Source organism: Canis lupus, chromosome 26 (genome assembly GCF_048164855.1).
Source record: "Canis lupus baileyi chromosome 26, mCanLup2.hap1, whole genome shotgun sequence".
Classification (NCBI taxonomy): Eukaryota; Metazoa; Chordata; class Mammalia; order Carnivora; family Canidae; genus Canis; species Canis lupus.
In genome coordinates this window covers 45,100,464-45,120,321 of record NC_132863.1, presented here as the reverse complement: position 1 = coordinate 45,120,321, position 19,858 = coordinate 45,100,464, and the positions used below count along the sequence as shown (strand labels likewise).

The 19,858-nt window shown below is 43.4% G+C and overlaps 1 protein-coding gene across 7 annotated transcripts in view; it reads left to right on the top strand.

The window, feature by feature from the left end:
- LOC140618702 (serine/threonine-protein phosphatase 4 regulatory subunit 1-like) overlaps positions 1-19,858 on the top strand; it is an 81,663-nt gene that overhangs the window by 35,660 nt on the left and 26,145 nt on the right. For 6 of the 7 annotated variants that reach the window (XR_012018775.1, XM_072801559.1, XM_072801561.1 and 3 more), the window contains 3 exons: positions 3,540-3,646; positions 4,937-5,079; positions 13,545-13,691. Coding sequence is in view for 6 of the 7 variants with exons in the window: in XM_072801559.1 (XP_072657660.1) it covers positions 3,540-3,646; positions 4,937-5,079; positions 13,545-13,691 (397 nt within the window). In the remaining variant the exon portion in view is untranslated. Of the gene's footprint in view, positions 1-3,539; positions 3,647-4,936; positions 5,080-12,327; positions 12,511-13,544; positions 13,692-19,858 lie in introns of those variants that run through there. The other variant, XM_072801563.1, reaches the window with a different exon arrangement.

Below are 19,858 nucleotides of genomic sequence, written 5' to 3'. Positions count from 1 at the left end.
ACTTCCTTTAACAATTCTTGATAGCACAAGACTACTATCAGTGAATTCTCACCACTTTTGTCTGAAACAGTCTTTATTTCACTTTCATTTTTTAAATTTAATTAATAAACTTTAATTTTGAGAGCGATTTTGGATTTCAAGAAAAATTGAGCAGAAAGTACAGAGCGTTCCTATATTCCTTAGCATGCCCAACTCCTCCAAAAGACCTTCAGCATATTAATCACACTTATTTTAAAGCCCTTGTCTGAATGTTCCCGCATCTGGGTCTGATATCCTTCTGCCTGCTTCTTGCTCGTCATCACACTCAGCTCCTCTACGTTCTTCTCTTTCTTAAGGTTCTTGTCACTGTCCATCATCTTCAGTTTTCTTGCCTGCATCTGGGTCTAAACTGTGCCCTTCAGGGTAGGCTCTGGAACTGGCTCATCTTTTGGGCCAAATTCATGATAGTGACTGCATGAGATGGGTGAGGGAAGGAAGGGACAAAGACATAAGGGGTCATTTCCATGGTAAGATTTCCAGGAAACATTGCCGTGTAAAATTGAACCATCCTCCTCATACTTTAAAAAATTCACAAAAATGACACGTACTTGAAACATTTAGTAATTACAGAAGTTAAAATAATGAGAGTTTCCCTTCTTCCCCTACTACAGTCTAGGGTAGTATATGCTTTCAGACTTTTCCCTAAATGAGTGTATGTATATATGAGTATATGTATTGCACATATGTACATAAATTCAATTCATATTAAGAAATAGGCTCACACTGCATATAAAATGCTTCACCTCGTTTTCTCATTTACGTGAATTTTCATGGGCATCTTTCTAAGTGAGTGCATATCTATAGGTACCTTTACAAGTGCTTCCATATAGAACGCTGTTATATAGGTATAACATCATTTATTTAAACCTCCCTCTTCAGTAGACATTTAATTGCAGTTCTTTGCTTATATTGTAGTACTGATGGCTGTCATGCTATGGGGCTTACCATGGGCCAAGGACTAGGCTGTGAGCTTCCTGTGCATGAGCTCGTTTAACCTTTCTAACACTTTTTTCAGTCATGCACAGCAGTTCTCTCTTCTTCTCATTAGCATAGTTGACACGGAGAAGTATTGAGGCTGATGCTTCTGGACTCTGCTTCTCCCTATGACCTCTTCAGGTCATTCCATAAAGCAGCCAGGTTTTCCAGAGTGTTGGTGCCAAAGCATAGATTTGTTTGAGTCTTTAGCTCTCTCCCATTCTGTATTCACTGTGGTGGATTCGTCCCTCCCTGCTTCAGGGGCCCTCTCTTACCCCTCTCCTCACTTTCCTTAAGAGGGCAGGTCCCTTGTGACCACTTGGGGCTGGATGCAGATCTGTCTATCCATTCTATGGCCCTAGAAGCAGATTGGGGATCTTAGTTGCTTGATTTCCCAGAGGAGGCCAACCTGAATGTGGTCCAGTGAAATGTAATCAGGGACTTTATAGTGTCTGTTTTCGACTTTCCCAAACGTCCTAGCTGCCAGATCTTGACCTTTCATCCCAGGGGTGGTATAAGTCTCTCCGTGGACAGGCTTGAGTTGATGGATTTCTTCCTGTAGTGTGCTGGGCCAAAAGACTACCTCTTTGAATTCACATTTCTAGTCTTTTCCAGCAAGTCAAGGTGGGTTTTTGACTTCAGCTAATCCTGATGCGTGTTGTCCTTGGGTTGTCAGGGGCTCAGAGGAACAGGCAGAGGCAGGCAGGCTTCCATTTGTTCCAAGAAGCCTTTCAGGAGTGCCTGTCCCTCTTCTGTGCCCCGAGGCCTCCAGGCCACAAGTAAGCTACTGCTGATCGCACTGATTTTTCTCCTTGTTAATGTCTTTGTTTAAAACAGCTTTCCTGAGGCATATTTTTCACGTGGTAAAATACACCCATCTAAAGCATCCAGTGAGCTGAGTTTGGATAAATGTACATAGTCATGCAAACCTCGGCCTAGTCAACATTTTAACATTTCTGTCATTCCCTTGTTACCTTGCTCATCCCTTTGCATCAGTCTCTTGCTCCCTCCTCGCTGTGGATGGAACAACCATCAATTTGTTTCTGAAGGCTAAAGTTTTCCTTTTTCTAGAATTTCATGTAAATGGAATCATATGGTATGTTGTGCTTTCTCTCTGGCTTCTTTTTTCTTAGTAAAATACATTTGAAATTCAGCCTGTTGTTACCTCTGGGGTTCCTTTTGAGTGCCAAGTTGTACTCCATTGTGTGGATAGTTGGTGTCTTGTGTATATGTTCCCCAGTTGAAGAATCCAGAGATGTTTTTTCTACATTTTGTGGCTATTGTGAATCATGCTAATATGAACATTTGTGTACAAGTCTGTGTGTGAACATAAGTTTTCATTTCATTTAGGTAAATACCTAAGAGGGAATTGCTGGGTTGAATGTATATTTAGCTTTCTGAGAAACTGCCAGTTGTTTTCTAAATTACGGTGCTATTTTGCATTCCAACCAATAATGTCTGTGGGTTCCTGTTGTCCCATATCTTTGCCAGCATAGGTATTATTATTATCATTTTAGTTATTTTTTTCTTTTTCTCAGTTTTATTTTAATGAGGCTCCATGCCCAACGTGGGGCTCAAACTCATGACCCTGAGATCAAGAGTCGCATGCTCCACCTACTGAGTCACCCAGACACCCCATAACTTTAGTTCTTCTAGTGGATGTAGTAGTACCTCTTCGTGACTTTGTATGTATGTATGTATTTATTTAGTCTTTGTGTTTTGTTTTGTCTTTAAACTTCATTGGAAGCAGTTTTAGATTTTTTTTTAAGGATTTTATTTATTTATTTGAGAGAGACAGAGCGAGAGAGAGAGAGTACAAGTGGGGGGAGGTCCAGAGGCAGAAGCAATGCAGAACTCCATCCCTGAGATCATGACCAGAGCTGAAGGCAGACGCCTAAGCAACTGTGTCATCCAGGTGCCTGAAGCAGTTTTAGATTTATGGAAGAATTCCAAAGCTAGTAGAGAGGGTTCCTTTATACCTTTAATCTTCTAATGAGATGGTTCTCAGTCAGGGCTGATTTTGTCCCTGGTAGACCTGTGGCAATGTCTAGAGACATTTTTAGTTGTCCCATCACGGGATAGAGGAGAGCCAGGGGGGATTCTGCTGACACCTGGTAGGTAGAGGCCACTCGAGATTGAGGCCACTCTTTGGATCTTTTCCTTCTGCATTTATTGGTCACTTAATTCCCACCCACTGCCATGGGGCCTCTCTTCTAAGTCTATCTATGCCTGAAGAATCAATCAGAAAAGGACAAAAAGGTTTTTGTCGAGTGCCAAGTGAACAGTGTCAACCTCCAGTGACCACCAGACTGGAGGGTATGGTTCTGGTTCCTAAAGGATGGTGACCCACATTGTACGGACCATCTTTGGATGTTCCTTGATGGTCTGTCCTCCCTCTGGATAGAGGTCATGGGCTTTCCTTTATTCCTTGGTTTATTACCTGCTCTTAACACAACACCTATAATTAGCACACCGGCAGTCAGAGTTGCCCATGTAACCGTATGGATCATTTCTCGTCCCTACAGTCAGATTATTGCCAGAGGGCTGCTCGATATCTTCCGGGACTTCAGTAACAATGAGGAGGACCTCTTAACGGTAATGGAGATCGTGGTCAGGTTGTCAGAAGACGCAGGTTTGTACAAGGATTGTATACTTTTATTTTTTGTGTATTTCCAAGAAATTGTGTATAACCAATGATAGTGCATTAAAAAGAAAAACTGTGTATTAATCAATACATTTTTAAGCAATGTCTAAGCATGAATGGGTTTTGTCGTGAAGAATGGGTGTCTTATTTGGCATCAAATTATCCTTATTTTTAGAAAATTAGAATGACTAATGGCCATGAATGCTAGCTGCCCCGGCAGTTAAGGCCTTTGTAGTTCATGAGTTTTGCCAGACTGTTGGTTGCTAAGAAATATCAAATCAAAAGAAGTCTTTTGGATTAGAACAAGCCCAGTCATTAGTTTGCCTCACCTGTGATCTTTGTAGGCTAATCTTGATTTTCCTTTCTCTTTCTACCTCTCCATGATTGCTGTCCTGGGAGGAAGCATACCACAGTGCAGGAGACATGGTGTCCCTCCTGTGCTCCCCCGCACCCCACACCCCCAGGAAAGAGGAGTGAGACGAGCAGGTGTTGGGGCTACCAGTACTGACAGCTGCCTGGCACCCCCCGCCCCCACCCACCCCCCATTTGTAATGATTGGTGAACAGCTTCAGAAAGTTTCAGGAGTCTTATGCTTGCTTTAGATTTTGATCATTTTAACCGAAAATAGAAAAATAAGCCTTCCACATAGCTCCTGTATTCATTTAAAATATTCATCTGAATATGACACAATGCTTTTAAAAAGGCCCAAGTGAATGTTTTGAGTCCTTAAATGGATTCTCTTTGTAAATGAGTCACCATTTACAGTGCTGAAGCAATTATATATTTGTGTTAAATTTAATGTGGTATATTGGAGCTAGAGCCGCTCTTTTGTTTAATGCTTTGCCTTAGAAATAATTGGGATGCGTGGATTGTGGGGGAGTGCATTTATGAAAGAATTATTTATAATGTATACATTCTGGCTGGAATTTAAATAAGCACAACCCATAGGTCTGGCATATATGCCATTAGTTGTAATGGCTTTTGGACGCTGGCCCAGCATGCAGACTTCTTGCTCCCTCCTCGATTTATATATGGCTTGTTATAATAGAGTTGTCATTCTCTCTTCCTTTTATGTTTTTATATTGCCGGATAGCTTATTAGCTTTTTAAGCCTGTCTGTAGCATAAATACTCTAAATGGGAAATGATTTTTAAACTGCATTTGTCTAATTTTCTTGATGAAGTATTTTAGTAAGAAAAGCTAGAAACTCTCACTATACACTCTATAAGATGCTTGGCTTATTCTTATATAATTCTTTTCTGATTTTTTATTGCTGCAGAGCCCACAGTGCGGAATGAACTGATGGAACAGATTCCTCCTATTGCTGTTTTTTTACAAGAAAACAGATCAAATTTTCCAGTGGTGCTTTCTGAATATCTCACACCGATTGTGGTGAGGTACCTTACGGATCCAAACAACCAGGTGTGAAAAACTGTGACCTTAAGATCTGTGCAGCAAATTCTCCTTAGTCTTATTTTAGCTGATATTCATAATTCTGAGAACAGCTTCTCAGAGTTAAGCGAGTCAAGAACAAAAGATCTGTTTGTGCGCAGTTCCTCCAATCACGAAGGCAGATAGACAGCACTCATTCTTATTATCATGAGATATTTCTTTTTTTAAACTTTTTATTATGGAAATTTTCAAACACACAGCAGTAGAGAGAATATTAAAATGAATGTCCATGTACTCTTCAGCCAGCTTCGACCATCATTAACATTTGACCAGTCTGTTTTCATTTATCTTGAGATAATCCAACCCAGATAAAAGCATTTCCCAGATACCATATCATTTTAACCGTAAATGCCTTAGTATTATTATTATTATTATTACCCTCTGAGAGATACAGACACTTTAAAAAAGAAACATAATAGCAATCCCATTGTATAAAAATTATCAATAAATTCTTAATATCATTTTAATCTTTAGTCATCGTTCAAATTTCTCCAGTTTTCTCAGAAATGTTTTTTTTTTTTTTTTTTGTGGGTGGTCTCTTTAAATCAGAATTCACATAAGGTCCACACAGTGCATTTGGTTGATGTGCCTTTTAAATCTCTTTTAATTTATAATTGTTCATCCTCCCCTTTACTCCACTGGTCTAGGAAACTAGGTCAGTAGCCTGTAGGACTCCCCACCTTTGGGATCTAGCTGATCACATCCCCATAGTGTGGTTTAAAATGTTCCTCTATTCCCAGTACTTCCTCTAAGCGGCAGGTTAAGTCTAGAGGCTTGGTCAGATTCAGAGTTTTGTGCAGTGTAACGGGAATCCTTTTTAGGTGCTGCTGTGTTTTCCTGCTGCATCAGATCGGGAAGCAGAAAAGCAGTGTAACCACTGGATTTGGGTTTTGTCAGTCTTATCTGTTCTTTACAAAATTCTTAGCCATAAGTTTGTATTGATATTTCCAAAATTGAACTTAGGATTATAGGGCTTTTACTTACTTGATTTTATATTCATAACTTTTTTTTTAAAGATTTTATTTATTCATGAGAGACACACACAGAGAGAGACAGAGAAACAGGCAGAGAGAGAAGCAGGCTCCATGCAGGGAGCCCAATGTGGACTCGATCCTGGGACTCCACGATCAGGCCCTGGGCTAAAGGTGGCGCTAAACTGCTGAGCCACCGGGCTGCCTATTCATAACTTTTTTTCTACACAGTATATAAATCTTTCTTCTTCGTGGCATTAATGTGTTTGTGTGTCCAAAATAAAAATACTAGTATGATTGCTAACAGTATGATTACTAACAGTGTGGTAAGATAACTGAATATAGTTTGAGATTTCTTTGCTGTTCTTTTTGTTTTGGGGCTGTCTCCTACTGGAGATGCACAGTCATATTAACGTTAATATTAGTGAGACTGTGTTTCAAAGTCATTTGTATTAATCTTTCTCTTTGTGCCTAAACTCCCAACTTAATCCACAGTTAGGCTCATTTATTTATTTTTTTTTAGGAATTGCCTTAGCTTTTACATTTGATTTAATTTAGACTTCTGATTATTTAAAATGTTTTTACATAATTCAAGTCAAAACTGTAAGACAAAATACATTCAGAAAAATCTGACTTCTGGGATGCCCAGATGGCTCAGTCGGTTTAAGTGTCCAACTCTTGGTTTCAGCTCAGGTCATGAGCTCAAGGTCATGAGATCAAGCCTCCATGTTGGGCTCCACCCTCAGTGCAGAGTCTGCTTGAGGTTCTTTCTCTCTCCCTCTCTCTCCCCCCTGCCCCTCCTCCCTCTCTAAAATAAATAAATACAATCTTAAAAAAAAAAAAAAGAAAAGAAAAATCTGACTTCCATCCCTACCTCCCCCATCTGTTCCCTCCCTCCCCTGTACATAGCCATTTTTTCTAGGTTTTCATTTATTCTTAGCTTTAAAAAATACTATTAACTTTAAGCACTTATGCACATGTCCTTGTGTTCTGTACCTCATTATTTTCTCAGATATAAAGTGGCATACTGTTTATGATGCTCTGTCCCTTGCTTTTTTTCCCCACTGTCCAGCATATTCTGCAGATCAATCCATAGCAGTCTAGGCCAAGCTTCCTCATCCCTTTTTCCAGCAGCATCATACTCCACTGGGCATAGCTTATTGATAGACATTTGGGTTATTTTGTCACTTTAAAATTATTGCAGCAAGGGATGTGTGAGTGGCTTAGTGGTTAAATGTCTGCCTTTGGCTCAGGTCGCGATCCTGGGTCTTGGGATTGAGTCCTGCATCAGGCTCCCCACAGGGAGCCTGCTTCTCCCTCTGCCTATGTCTCTGCCTCTCTCTCTGTGTGTCTCATGAATAAATAAATAAAATCTTAAAAAAAAATAGTAAGTAGCTTTGTAGCCTTTCTATTTCTGTGAGTTATTGTGGGAGTGGATTTGCACAAAGGCAAAATGTATTTATAATTTTGGGGGGTCACAAAGCAGGGAGAGGGAGAGAGAGAAAATCTCAAGCAGGGCTCCACGCCCAGCACAAAGCTGGACATGGGGCTTGATCTCATGACTCTGAGATCATTACCTCAGCCAAAATTGAGTTGGACGCTTAACTGAGCCCCCCAGGCTCCCTTGTATTTATAATTTTTAATGATATGCCACGTTTTCATTTTTGTTATTTTCAAGAAGTTCTAGTTTCAGCTTGTATTTTTCCCTTAATCTAAGCATTTTTAAAGAGCAAATACTCTGTTATACTGTGACACGATTAAATGTGGTGTTTAAATAAGGAAGAAAGTCCTCCTATTTCCACTCTCCTGATGTCAGTATTGTGATTATCTTTGCATTTTCTTCTTCAGGTGCTTCCATTTTTTCCCACATGTGTCTAATCATAATGTGATGCGGTCTCTCCCATTCATTCATTTATTCCGACAGCTTCTGAGTGCCTGTTATGAGCCAAGCGTGGTGCTTTGTGCTGGGGATAAAGACATGAGTAGGACAGATTTCCTGCCCCAGAAAGCTCACCAGTGTGTAGTAGACATTATACATCTTCATAATCTTCGTATTTTTACTTTTGTTGAATGCTTAGCTTTCTTTCAGTCTTTTGGTGCAGTGGATGCAGTGAGCATTATAAAGGATGCAGTTTTATTCTTCCATTCACTGTTCTTTTCTTTTGGATATATTCTTGAAGATGAGATTGTACTGGGCCAAAGAACTTGACATTTCTTTGACCTTTGTCATATATCATTGCCATCTCTTTGGTTCCAGAAGGGGAGAGGCTGGAACTGTGATTGGACCCCAGCTCCTTGCCTGTCCCTCCCTGCTCTGCCGCCACCCTGAGCCTTCTGGTCCTGGAGGCCTATGGCTCCCATCTCCCTCCCCCATCCTCCTCTTTCTGGCCTCCCCAAACACACCCCCCATTTTTGTCTTTTTGACAGTGCCTCCACCTCTCTGGCTCTGCCTGCCCACCCATCCGCAACCCACAGACTCCCACGTCTTGATTAGTGCCATCGTAGATTTCTAGATTCTTATCACAGCCAGTCTCACAGTGCTGCCTGCTGACCCTTCCACTCGTCCCTCCTCAGCTGGCCTGACATTATCCAAGGCAGCTCTTTCAGACCTTTGCCACTGTCATCAAGCCTCTCCACCTTGCCATGCTGTACACCAGATGAGTGACCTTGCCTTTTACTTCACCCAGAAAATAGAGGCCTTTGGTCTTTATCTGCTCTCTCAACGGGTGGACCCACCACATACTTCCTTCAGTTTCCTGGAGCCACAGCCTGGGGCCATCCAGATCCTCCCTCCTCCCCCTCATGCCCAGCTAGACCTTACCATGCCTCCTTCATTTCCATAATAAACATATAACTCTTGGGTACACCCCCTCTTCTCCGTTCCTGTCACCTTTAAACACAGAAATGTGGCAGCGTCAGATCTCCCTGAAAGTTTTTCCTTCAGACTCTAATGCCTTCAGGCACAGCCAACTCCTTCGTGGGCCACCCGTCTCTGTCCTGCCATGATGCCACTGCACCTGTGCCTCTCTTCTGCTTTACCCATGCTGGCAGCCTTGCTCCTTCCAGATGTCCCTCCTCTCCATCTCTGCCTCACTTTAACTGAGGCCAGCCCTTGCAGACATCCCCCCTATGGGGGGACCACAGGGTCCCCAAGGAGGTAGGATTCTGAATTCCACCAAGAATCAGATTCTTTTGCCTGTGGGAGTGGGTCTGTGAGGTCCTGCTGAGCATCTGCAGCTCAGGCCTCCCTCTGCTCACCAGGCACTCTTCAGGGCCATTGCACTTTGCAGTGACTCATGGGAGGTATGAAATCACAAAATCGGGCATGATAGCAGTATCATTACTATGGTTGCCGGTACTGCTAACAGCTTGAGCTCTCTGTGTGACGTACCATGCTCCAGGATTAGCAAGGATTATCTTGTTTCCTCTTCCTAACCACCCTGTGACGTATGGGCATGCTCATTACTTCCTCTGTTTTAGAGGTGTGGGAGCTGGGGTGCAGAGAAATGTGATTGTGTGTGTGCAGGATGCGGCTGAGCTGGAGAGGGAGCCCAGGATGCCAGGCCTGGTTTCCTGAGGTGCACATGGTGTTATGTGTTGGGATTGCCCGGGCTCTTCTGGATGTTGTGATAAGTATTTTCTCTCCCACTTTAGACTCTGAGCACTGGCTGTAGGAACTGTGTCTGACTTGATTCATCCCTGGGGCCTAGCACAGGGCCTGGTACCTGGTAGAGTTGTAGTAGAACTGTGGCACTGAATCAGCTGTCAACTCTCCTCTTGTGGTATGGCCATATTTCTTCAGCTGTCCTGAGCTACTTGCCTTCTGTCACAGGGGGAAGGGGGTTATCTCTCTGTTCCCATCTTCTTGTCTCATAGCTGGCTTATTTTTCCAGTTTCTCTCATTGGCTGTTCTCTTTGGATTTTCATATGCCTACATCTCCTCAACCCTCTGTGCTCTGGCCGTTACCCTGAGTGTACCACCACTCCCTTCCCCACTGCCAAGCTTCTTGAAAGGAGTCTGTATAGCCTCTACCCTGCATGGGCTCCCAGCCAGGCAGGGTCACTGCCCTGCAGCCAATGGCCCAAGAGCCAGCTGAGAGGTGTCTTGCCACGGACTTAACTCATCTCACTATGAAATCTGGTGTCTTTCTGTCTTCAAAAATTTGTTTTTTAAAAAAAAACCACGAAATATTTTAATCACACGAGAGGACTGTGTAATAAATACCATATACCTACTATACTCACTCAGCAAATGTTTAACTTTTGTAATTTTGCTTTAGACCTGTTTTATTTTTTTAATATACAGGTTATAGATATGGTTAAGGCTCTGCTGTGCCCTCCCCTTGCCATCTCTTCCCTCCCTCCCCTTTTGTAGGAAACCACTACCCTCAGCCCAGGGTCTCCTTCCCATCCAGAGTTTTATGGTCCTACCACTTGTGTAAGTGGCCATGAATAAGAGAGCATCCTGTTTTAGGTGCTTTAAAACCTTATATAAATGGCATCAGATTGTGCTTTCCATTCTGCCACTTGCTTTTATCCCTCTGTTTTTAAGATCTATCCATATTGATCCTAAGAGCTCGTGGTCATTCATTTTAACCGTGTGATGGCATTGCATTTATATTCTTGCCACAATTTATTTATCTATCCAGTGACTTCTTTTTTGGCCTTTACTTGATTTTTTTGCACCATTTGTCACCATTAACGACTTTTGGGTTTTTGAAGAAACGTTTTTCGGCTGCCTCTTAGATATTTAATGTTGCTCTCCCCAATGACAGGATGCAAAAGCGACCAGGACGTGTTCTCTGTTCCTCCTGGAGCTCATCGGTAGATTGATGTGCACTGAGATCGTCTTACCACTTACATCCCTCTCTTGGCGACTAGTTACAGGAGTTCAGTAACAGGAAAGTGGTATTCGTTTTGGGGAGACCGGGCCCCACACACTGTTCTGAGCCTTCATGTGTGTAGGTCGTGTCACCCCACAGCTGCCCTGAGAGGCAGGTACTGTCCTTGTGCACTTCTATAGACAAGAAGCCACGGCTCAGAGAGCACTCAGCCCCTGGCCCCAGAAGGCCCAGTTAGTGACTACAGGATGCAGATGGGGCACTGCCTGGAGACCACTGCAGGGTTTCCTGTGGGTGACCCAAGTGCCCTGCCACTTCCCTTCCCCAGGCTCCAGCACTGGCCCGGGCTCTGGCCTGCCCTCTAGACTGTTGTCAGGTCTTTCTCTTATAGTGCCAGGATTCCCCTGGTGGTCTTGTCTGCTTCCAGGAGCCTGGCCAGAGCCGCATGCACGTGGCTGTCTCTCCCCCAGGCCTCTGGAGTTCAAGAGTCTGCACTGACCACTGGTGGTTCTCCTGAGGCCTCCGTTGCTCACATCGGGCCCCCAAGCTCAGATACCCACCCTAGTTCTTTTTACTTTCAGTCTTGCTTCTCTTCATTTTTTCTTTTTGGTGATTTGGTGGCCTGAGCCAAAGACCCCAGGGTTATGTTTGGTTTTCCAGGATCATCTTTAGTGACAAGCTGAGCTCTCTTTGGCAGCGTCTCTCCTACCTCCCCTCTCATTTCTGGGTCCCACTCCCCGAATCCTTGCCTGGACCAGAGCGTCCCTTCCCGGGAGCCCCTGCCTGCTCTTGCAGCTTTCAGAGCTGCTTGAGGCTTCCACGTTGTCCCCCTCATTGAAGCCGTGTGTGCTCTTGTCACTCTGCCCTCCAACCCTTGGGGCTCCCTGGGGCCCTGGCATAATGTCCAGAGGCCCTGGCCCTGCCTCCCCCAGGTTGCCTGAGGCGCTGTCACCTGACTTGCCCCACGTCCCCAGGGTTCATCTCTTATCTTTGAGCCCACTGTCCTCTCCATGTTCCTTGCTCGCTCTAACAGTCTGCAGGGGCAGCTGGAACAAAGCACCACAAGTGGGGTGCTTAACATAGCAGACATTTATTCTCTTAGATATGGAGGTTGCAAGTCCAAGCTCGGGGCAATGTCTGGGTCATGCTCACTCTAGAGGCTCCAGGGGAGAATCTGTTCTTTGCCTCTCCCAGCTTCTGGAGGTGCCGACTTCCTTGGCCTCCAGCTGCATCGCCCCAGCCTCTGCTCCTGTTTTCCTTTGGCCTTCTCCTGTCTGCTCTCTCCCCTTGCCTTTCTTTTATAAGGACACTTGTGATTGCCCGGGTTGGGTCACTGAGTAATCCTGGATGACCTCCAGGTCTTTCACGTGACCCCCAATCACATTGCAGACACTCTTTTTCCACAGAAGGTCCTATTCAGAGATTCCAGAGATTGGATGAACACATAATGTTTGGGGTCCACCCCTTACCCTGCTGCCCTCAGCAGGCTTCTGACTGCCTTTGCCATTTGCTCCATGTCCACTGAGCGCCTGCTGCCCCTGCCTGCAGCATCCTTCCAGCCCTGCTGCCACCTGGAACTGGGTCTTGTGGTGAGTGGCCAATGGGTTTGGCCCTCCTGGGCTGTGTTCCTCTCATGTTCTCTGCTCCTGGCATGTGCCAGAAGTTCAATAAGCATCTGACACCTGAATTATTGGGGACGTTTTCTGCCTCTGGTTGGACACTGTGCATCCTGTCACCCAGGCCTGGTAATATTGCTGGAGCATCACCTTTCCTCTGCCCGCCCCTCCTGCCAGGGCTGTTGCAGTGGCTACCTGGCTGACCTCTCTACCCTCAGCCTTTCATCGCCACCAGTTGACTTGGAACACCGCTACCGGAATGATCTTTCTAAAATACCGTTTTCATCTTGTCACTTGTTTGGAAGCTTCCACATCGGAGCGCCTCTGTGGGTTCTTTTGTAACTGCTGTCTGCTAACCTGCCATTCTGTCTACATGCTCTGGGTCATGCAAGAGCATGCAAGAACATTGCTCTTTCCTGCTTCACCATCACTGCAAGGTGCTACATCTTCCATTCCTTGCTCTGTAAATTGGAGTTTCCTCTGCTTTCATATTCTCAGATATATCCTCTGTCCAGCTTCTTGGGGTCCCTCTGTGTTCTAGTGCTAGCTTGCCCCACACAGACTGTGAAGAGCTTACAGCTCGTCAGCCTTCCTTTTCTCTGGACTGAGGAGGTTTCCGAGTCCCACCTTGTCAGGGCACATCTCTGGGCCCCTGCCCTATGGCCTTCTGTGTACTTGTGGGCATGTGTCTGTGCAGATATCTGGGGTACGAGCCGTGAGGAAAAAGTGAGGGGTGCTGTTGGAGGGCAGACGGGAGTAGGGGGTTCCAAGGAAGGAGATGTTTGGCCCGAAAAGAGAGGAATGGTAGGAACCAGCCTAGCAGAGGGAGCAGTATATTCTGAGACCTCAGGGAGGATGTACAGGTGGAGGGCCAGACGCCCTGTGTGGCTCACATGTGTCACAGGAGTCAGGGCCAGCTTGGTGCTCTGGTTAGGGAGTTTGGTCTGCACCCCAAGAGCACTTTAGCACATTTGGTGTTTCACCTTTTGCCTTTTTTCCTCTTCTAGGTTAGAAAATCGAGTCAGGAAGTGCTCTTGATTCTTCTGGAACAAGATCTGATTTCCCAGCACGATATTGAAAACAAAGTGTGTCCAATCCTGCTGGCGCTCTCTGCCCCGGACAGTGATGATGAATATAAAGCAGAAGCTGTGAACGTGAGTCTGTCTAGGAAACAACAGCCCCACATCTTGATGGATTGTCCCATAACTTGAGGTGTGCATGACTTGAAGGATCACGTGTGTTCAGGGTTGGCCAGCACTTTTCCCTTAAACAGGGCAGCTGGTGATACGGCCTTGGTCAGAGGAAATTCACAGCTCAGATCTGAGCTTGTTTGGGAAGTGATTATCTTTAGATCACCAGTTATTTTAAGATGGCAATGCTGTCAGAATCAAAGGAGTTCCAGCAGAGGTGAGGCAAGATACAGAATTGTATAGGTAAATCAGTCTTTTGACCCACTGGGATCATGATCCTTGTTTCCCAAAGTATGGAACCTCTAGTATGGGAGAAGATTTTAGGTTGTGTTTGGGCAGTTCAAGAAAATCCACTAGACAAGGTTGTCTGTGTTTAGGTTAGGATAAGACGCAGGTAGGTAGGTATGTGAGCAGATTTGAAAGAGTCCACTCTGAAGAGTGCAGGTGTAGCCAGAATGTCCACAGCAGTTTGGGACATGTCCTACTGAAGTATCTGCTCATACCAGTTGGAGGTGTGCAGTGAAAGGACTAGTTAGTACAAATACTAAATTTCTTCTTTTAATACTTAATTTTGTGGTATCCTTGGGCTTATAAGATTCTATACCCATTGTAAAGGGACTATAGAGTCAAGGACTTTCTACTTGCTCCTAGAACCCTCATTCACAAAGTAGTGGCTGATAAGTTAGCAGTAGCTTTCACGTATCACCCCCGATGAAGACTCCCCGGCTTATCCTCGTGCCTTCTCCTTTGTGGCCCAAGGGAAGGTCCTCCTTGGCCATCTTGTTTTCTGGGGCTGGTCCCCTCCACTGACCCCTGCAGATGGTGCTGCACAGAACATCCCCCTCCGTCTCTCTTAAAGAAGTAAAGACTCAGGATTATTCCAGCATTTTAGGAAAATCATACAAAAGGATTAAAAAAAAATCATAGTCCTTCCTTATGAGTACAATAAGATATAGGAGATAATTGTTTTCTTGGTTGGAAAAGGATGACGTTGGAGAAAGGAATTCTTTTTCAAAGTGAGGAAACAGCGCGCGGAGCTAAGAAATTGTATTATAGCATCAGAGCATTTGGCAATTATTCTTCATTTATGTAAAAGTTTTCCTCAACTATGAGTTACAGGGCTGGCTTTTTAAACTAATTTAAGTTTTTGCATATTCCATATGTTTATAAGATGAATCAGGCTGAAGAATAATTGATTATTAAAATTCAAATTCTCCAGGGTTCTTTTATAAATTTCAAGTTTCTCTATAAGAAATTAAATTTATTTTGCAAAATGAACCTGGATAATATCATTTAGTTGGAATATTTGGCAGTTGAGCTGTGAACTTTGCCAGCTAGATCTTCTTCTCTGTTGGAAAGTTGGTTAGGCAAGTTTCCAAGGTTACGACCGATAACCAAATATCTTATCCCTCACGACTGATGGTAGCATGAAAAATAATGCTCAAGGCATTTTTGCATGATTTTTATTTTGTTTTGTTTTCAACCACTCCATTCTTGCCAGCAATATTCTTTTTCTCCTCCTCCTCCACCTCCTCCCTCTTCTTTTTCTTCGTCTGGTGAAAATATTTGGAAAATATAACAAGCCTTCAAAAAGCTATCTCCACAAATCACTTACAGAACAAATTAGTTCACATAAATTCTATTTTTCATTCTAAGTGAGTGGCTGATATCATTACTTGAATGTGTAAGCTTTCAAATGTGGCTATAGAGAACAATTAGTCTTGAACCCTCCTCAGGCTGAGATACACCTACGTGTCAGGGTATTTCTGGAGGAGCTCCATTTCTCTCTCCACAGAGCCCTGTTGGAAGCAGGATTGGGGGTGCCTTGTGAGGCCCCTGCATGCTTTGGTTAAGATTTGGAAGCTGTTCTATATTCCTTTCCTGGAGCCCTGAGGCCAGGGGAAGGGTTCTAGAAGGATCTCTCACTCCTTGGGCACCCAGTGTCAAGGACACAGAGAACTCTGTTCTTGTTAGCTAGGAAGTGACCATTGGGTAGAGAGGGGCTTTTGTTCCTCAAGAAGAAGCAACCCACAGGTGTGATTTGAGGAGTTCCCCAAGGGGGGCAAGGTTCTCAACTGGTCTGTGAGTGCTCCCTCCTCCCCTCCCCCCGCCCTTCAAACAGTGTGGGCATCCACATGTGCCTGCAAGGAGGTGATGGGTGAGGAGAGAAGCCAGTTATACTGCTCCAACGCCCTCGTGTTTTGGGCTCTCTTTCCAGCCACGTGGTGTGAGTGTTGCTGTAGCCGACCGTCTGTAGACATGCACCCCTCAGTGCAGTGTGGTTCCAGAAGAATTGCTTGTTGCCCAGAGGAACCTGCATGCCTCCATGGGCAAAATGTGCGTTTGTGCTCTCTCCTTTTCATTCTCGTTAGGGGTTACAATCAGTTGATTCTGGTGCCGGCAACCCTAGTGCATACTTGATTAGGGAAATCAGAGGTAGCCAACTAAACATGGCCTGGGCATTTTTAAATTGAGTTATGCAGTGTAAATTACAGGCTGTTTCTTACATCCTGCTTTCTCACAGACATGAGCATTTTGGTTTGTGAAATCTTTATATGGCAGACAATGTCCATGACTCCCTCCTTCATGCAGTCAGAAGGCTGGCTTCATATCTGTCTTATGTCACTTAGCAATGGAATTGTGAACCTGCCTTGTTTATTTCTCCTTCAGAAGTGTGAGCTTCTAAACACAGGTGTCTTTCCGCCATTGGCACCCAGCACAGTGCCAGGCCCAGAGTCAGTACTAAATAAATGTTAGTTTGTTGAATGAATGAATCGGTAAAAACTGGAAACGCTGCCTCCTGTAATTATATCTAGACAGCATAAACAGGCCACCAGAGACCAATTATAATTCCTCTTGCTTGCAGGAAGGCCATTAGCATTCTGAGATTATAACTAATTGTCAGAAGCCTATTTTTCTCTCTCAACACGTTTTCACATTAAGGCTTCCTCATTTTTTTGTCGTCATTCCTATTTTTAAGCTCATTTTTATTTGTGCATTTATTTAAAAAGAATGTTGTGGTTATGTATTATAAAGAATAGTTGGCTCCAAGCAACTAAGTGAAGATCGTCATTCCATGCAAGTAGTTCCCAGGGCCACAGGAATATCATTTCTTGTCACTTGGTGTGCTGGCTGGCTTTTAATGATTCTGGATTTGTTTTATACGGGTAGTAATAAGGTCATGTGGGTGTGGCTGATGGAGAGGGGTAGACCGAGAGACTGGGCACTCTTCACTTGCCTGTTACCCTGGATACGGGAGCTCTGCGTGCTCATTTATTGTGGCCACCACTCTGTACAACTCCTGCCTCAAGTCAGGTCAGAGAGATGCTCAGAAGACTCAAACCTTTTCGTGTTGTGGGGATAATGTCCCCTCCCCGGTCCCCTCCTTCCCACCAGTCAGTGTGCTTTTCCTCCCCTCTTCTCTGCTGTGTGCAGATTCCCAGCAGAGCGGTGGGTGAGCTGCTAACCCAGGATCTTTTTCTGCTGAGGCAGTGTGTGCAGTGGGAAGAGCAGACCTCAGAGACAGGAAGTCCTTCCCTCCTTCCTCCTTCCATCTTTTGTTCTTTTTTGGCAGAGGATGGGGTGAGGAGTGGGAGAGTTCTTTAAAAATTTTGGGGGGGTGACTTCATTTTGTTTTCATTTTAAACTTACAGATAATTTTCAGGAGTGAGCTCTTGAACTCTTGTATACCCTCTATCCAGGTTCTCTTGTAGTTTGTCATTTCTCCTTACACCTGTGTGTGCGCACACATACACACAGATACATATACTTGTATGTATATGTATTTCTCTGAGCCATTTGAGATGAAATTGGAGACATTATGCCCTTTTAGTCCCTAAAAACAAGGAAATACCCCCTTAAACAACCAGAGTGCGTTGATGAAAATCAGAAAATCTAACTCTGATACAATGGTAATATCTCATCCACAGTTCATGTGCAGATGTTGTCATTTGTCGAGAATCCATTCTAGGATCACACAATGCATGGAATTGTCACAACTTTTTGGTCTCTTTGTATGTAGAACAGATCCTGAGCCTTTGAATTTCATAACCTTAGCATGTTGGAAGAACACAGGCCAGTTTTTGGGTAGAATGTCTCCTAGTTTGGCTTTGTCTGATGTTTCCTCATGATTAGATTCAGGCTCTGTGTCTTTGGCAAGAAAAGTGAAGAAACATCATCTCATGTGTCACAGTGGGAGGCCCAAGACCATTCTGACTTTGGCCATTGTTAACTCTGGTGACTTAGGAGATAGAGGTGGTGTCTACCCAGTTTTTTGTTTTTGTTTTTTTAAAGATTTTATTTATTTATTCATGAGAGACACAGAGAGAGAGAAGCGCGCAGAGGCACAGGCAGAGGGAGAAGCAGGCTCCATGCAGGGAGCCCGATGTGGGACTCGATCCAGGGTCTTCAGGATCATGCCCTGGGCCAAAGGCAGATGCTCAACCGCTGAGCCACCCAGGCATCCCTCTACCCAGTTTTTATGTACTACTTTCCTCTCTGGACGTAAGTAGGGGAAATACTTTGAAACTTTTGAGTGTGCTTTTCCTCAGACTTCTACCTACTAGTATAGCGTCCGTTGATGGTTCGAGTTGATCTTTTACCATGAAGAGTGCTTCCTTCTCCATTATTTGCTTACATTTTGTTGAGGATTTTCACATCTGTATTCAAGAGGACTATTGTAGGCAATCTTCTTTTCCTATTATGTTTTTGTCAGGTTTTAAAATCTGGGTTATTTGGGCCTCAATAAATGAATTGGGAAGCATTCCTTACTTTTCTATTTTTCTGAAACATTTTGTTCAAAATTGGTGTTGTTTTTCCCCTTAAGTATTTGTTAGAATTCACCAGTAAAACCTCTGGTCCTAGGGTTTTCTTTATGAGATGGTTTTTGATAGCAGATCCAATTCAGATATGGGGCTATTCAGATTTGTTATTTCATCTGTGTTATTGGGTAAGTTGTGCATTTTGGGGAATTTATTACTTTCATCTAAGTTGTTAAATTTATTGGATTAAAGTTGCTTATAATATTTCCTTATCCCTTTTGGGGCACCTGGGTGGCTCAATTGGGTAAGCATTTGCCTTTGGCTCAGGTCATGATCCCAAGGTCCTGGGATCGAGTCCCACATGGGGATCCTTGCTCAGTGGGGAGCCTGCTTCTCCCTCTTCCTCTGTTCCCCTCACCCCCACTCATACACTCTGTCTCTCAAATACATGAAATCTTAAAAATAAATTTCCTTATCCCTTTCATGCCTGTAAGATCTGTAGTATTTTCCCCTTTCATTTACAATGTTGGTAATTTATGTTTTCTACCCCCACCCCTTTTTTTTCTTCCTTCATCAGTCTTGCTAGGGCTTTATCAATTTTATTGATATTTTCAAATAACCTATTTTTGCAATTGTTGATTTCATTATTCCTTATTTTCTTTTTCATTGATTTCTACTGTTCATTATTTTCTTCCTTCTATTTACTTCAGTTCAGTTTGCTTCTATTAAGGAAGAAAAGCTTTTTAAGTCCATCTTTTCCCTTTTAAGCATGTAAAACTTTTATATCTTTGTGCTATATTGACACTTTTATTAAGGAACGATGTTACCTCTGATAGTAATCTGCAAATATCTTTATGTTTAAAATGTTCATGCTTTCCTTAGCAAGGAGGTGGGCCTAGCTTTTTATATCCAGTCCAACAGTTTCTGCTTCTTAATTGCTTAGTCTGTTTAATATAACTATTTATATTTGGACTTAATTCTACCATTGTGGTTTTTTTTTTCCACTTGTCTCATCTATTTTTGTTTCTCTATTAATTCTTTCCTGCCTTCTTTTGGACTAGTTGAGTATTTTTGTAGTACTATATTTTAATTCCTCTGTGAGGGTTTTCAAAAATGGTAGCACCCTGCAATGAGTGTCCCTCCACTCATTCCCTCTCCCTCCTCTGTGCTATTGTTTTCATATACATTATGACATATATGTTCATTATGAACCTGATAGTACGACATTATAAATTTTGATTTAAATAATTATATCTTTTGAAGAAACTAAGAAAAGAAAAAATAGCCTTTTATACTCCCATTTTTAAAAAAGATTTTATTTATTTATTCATGAGACAGAGAGAGAGGCAGAGAGACATAGGCAGAGGGAGA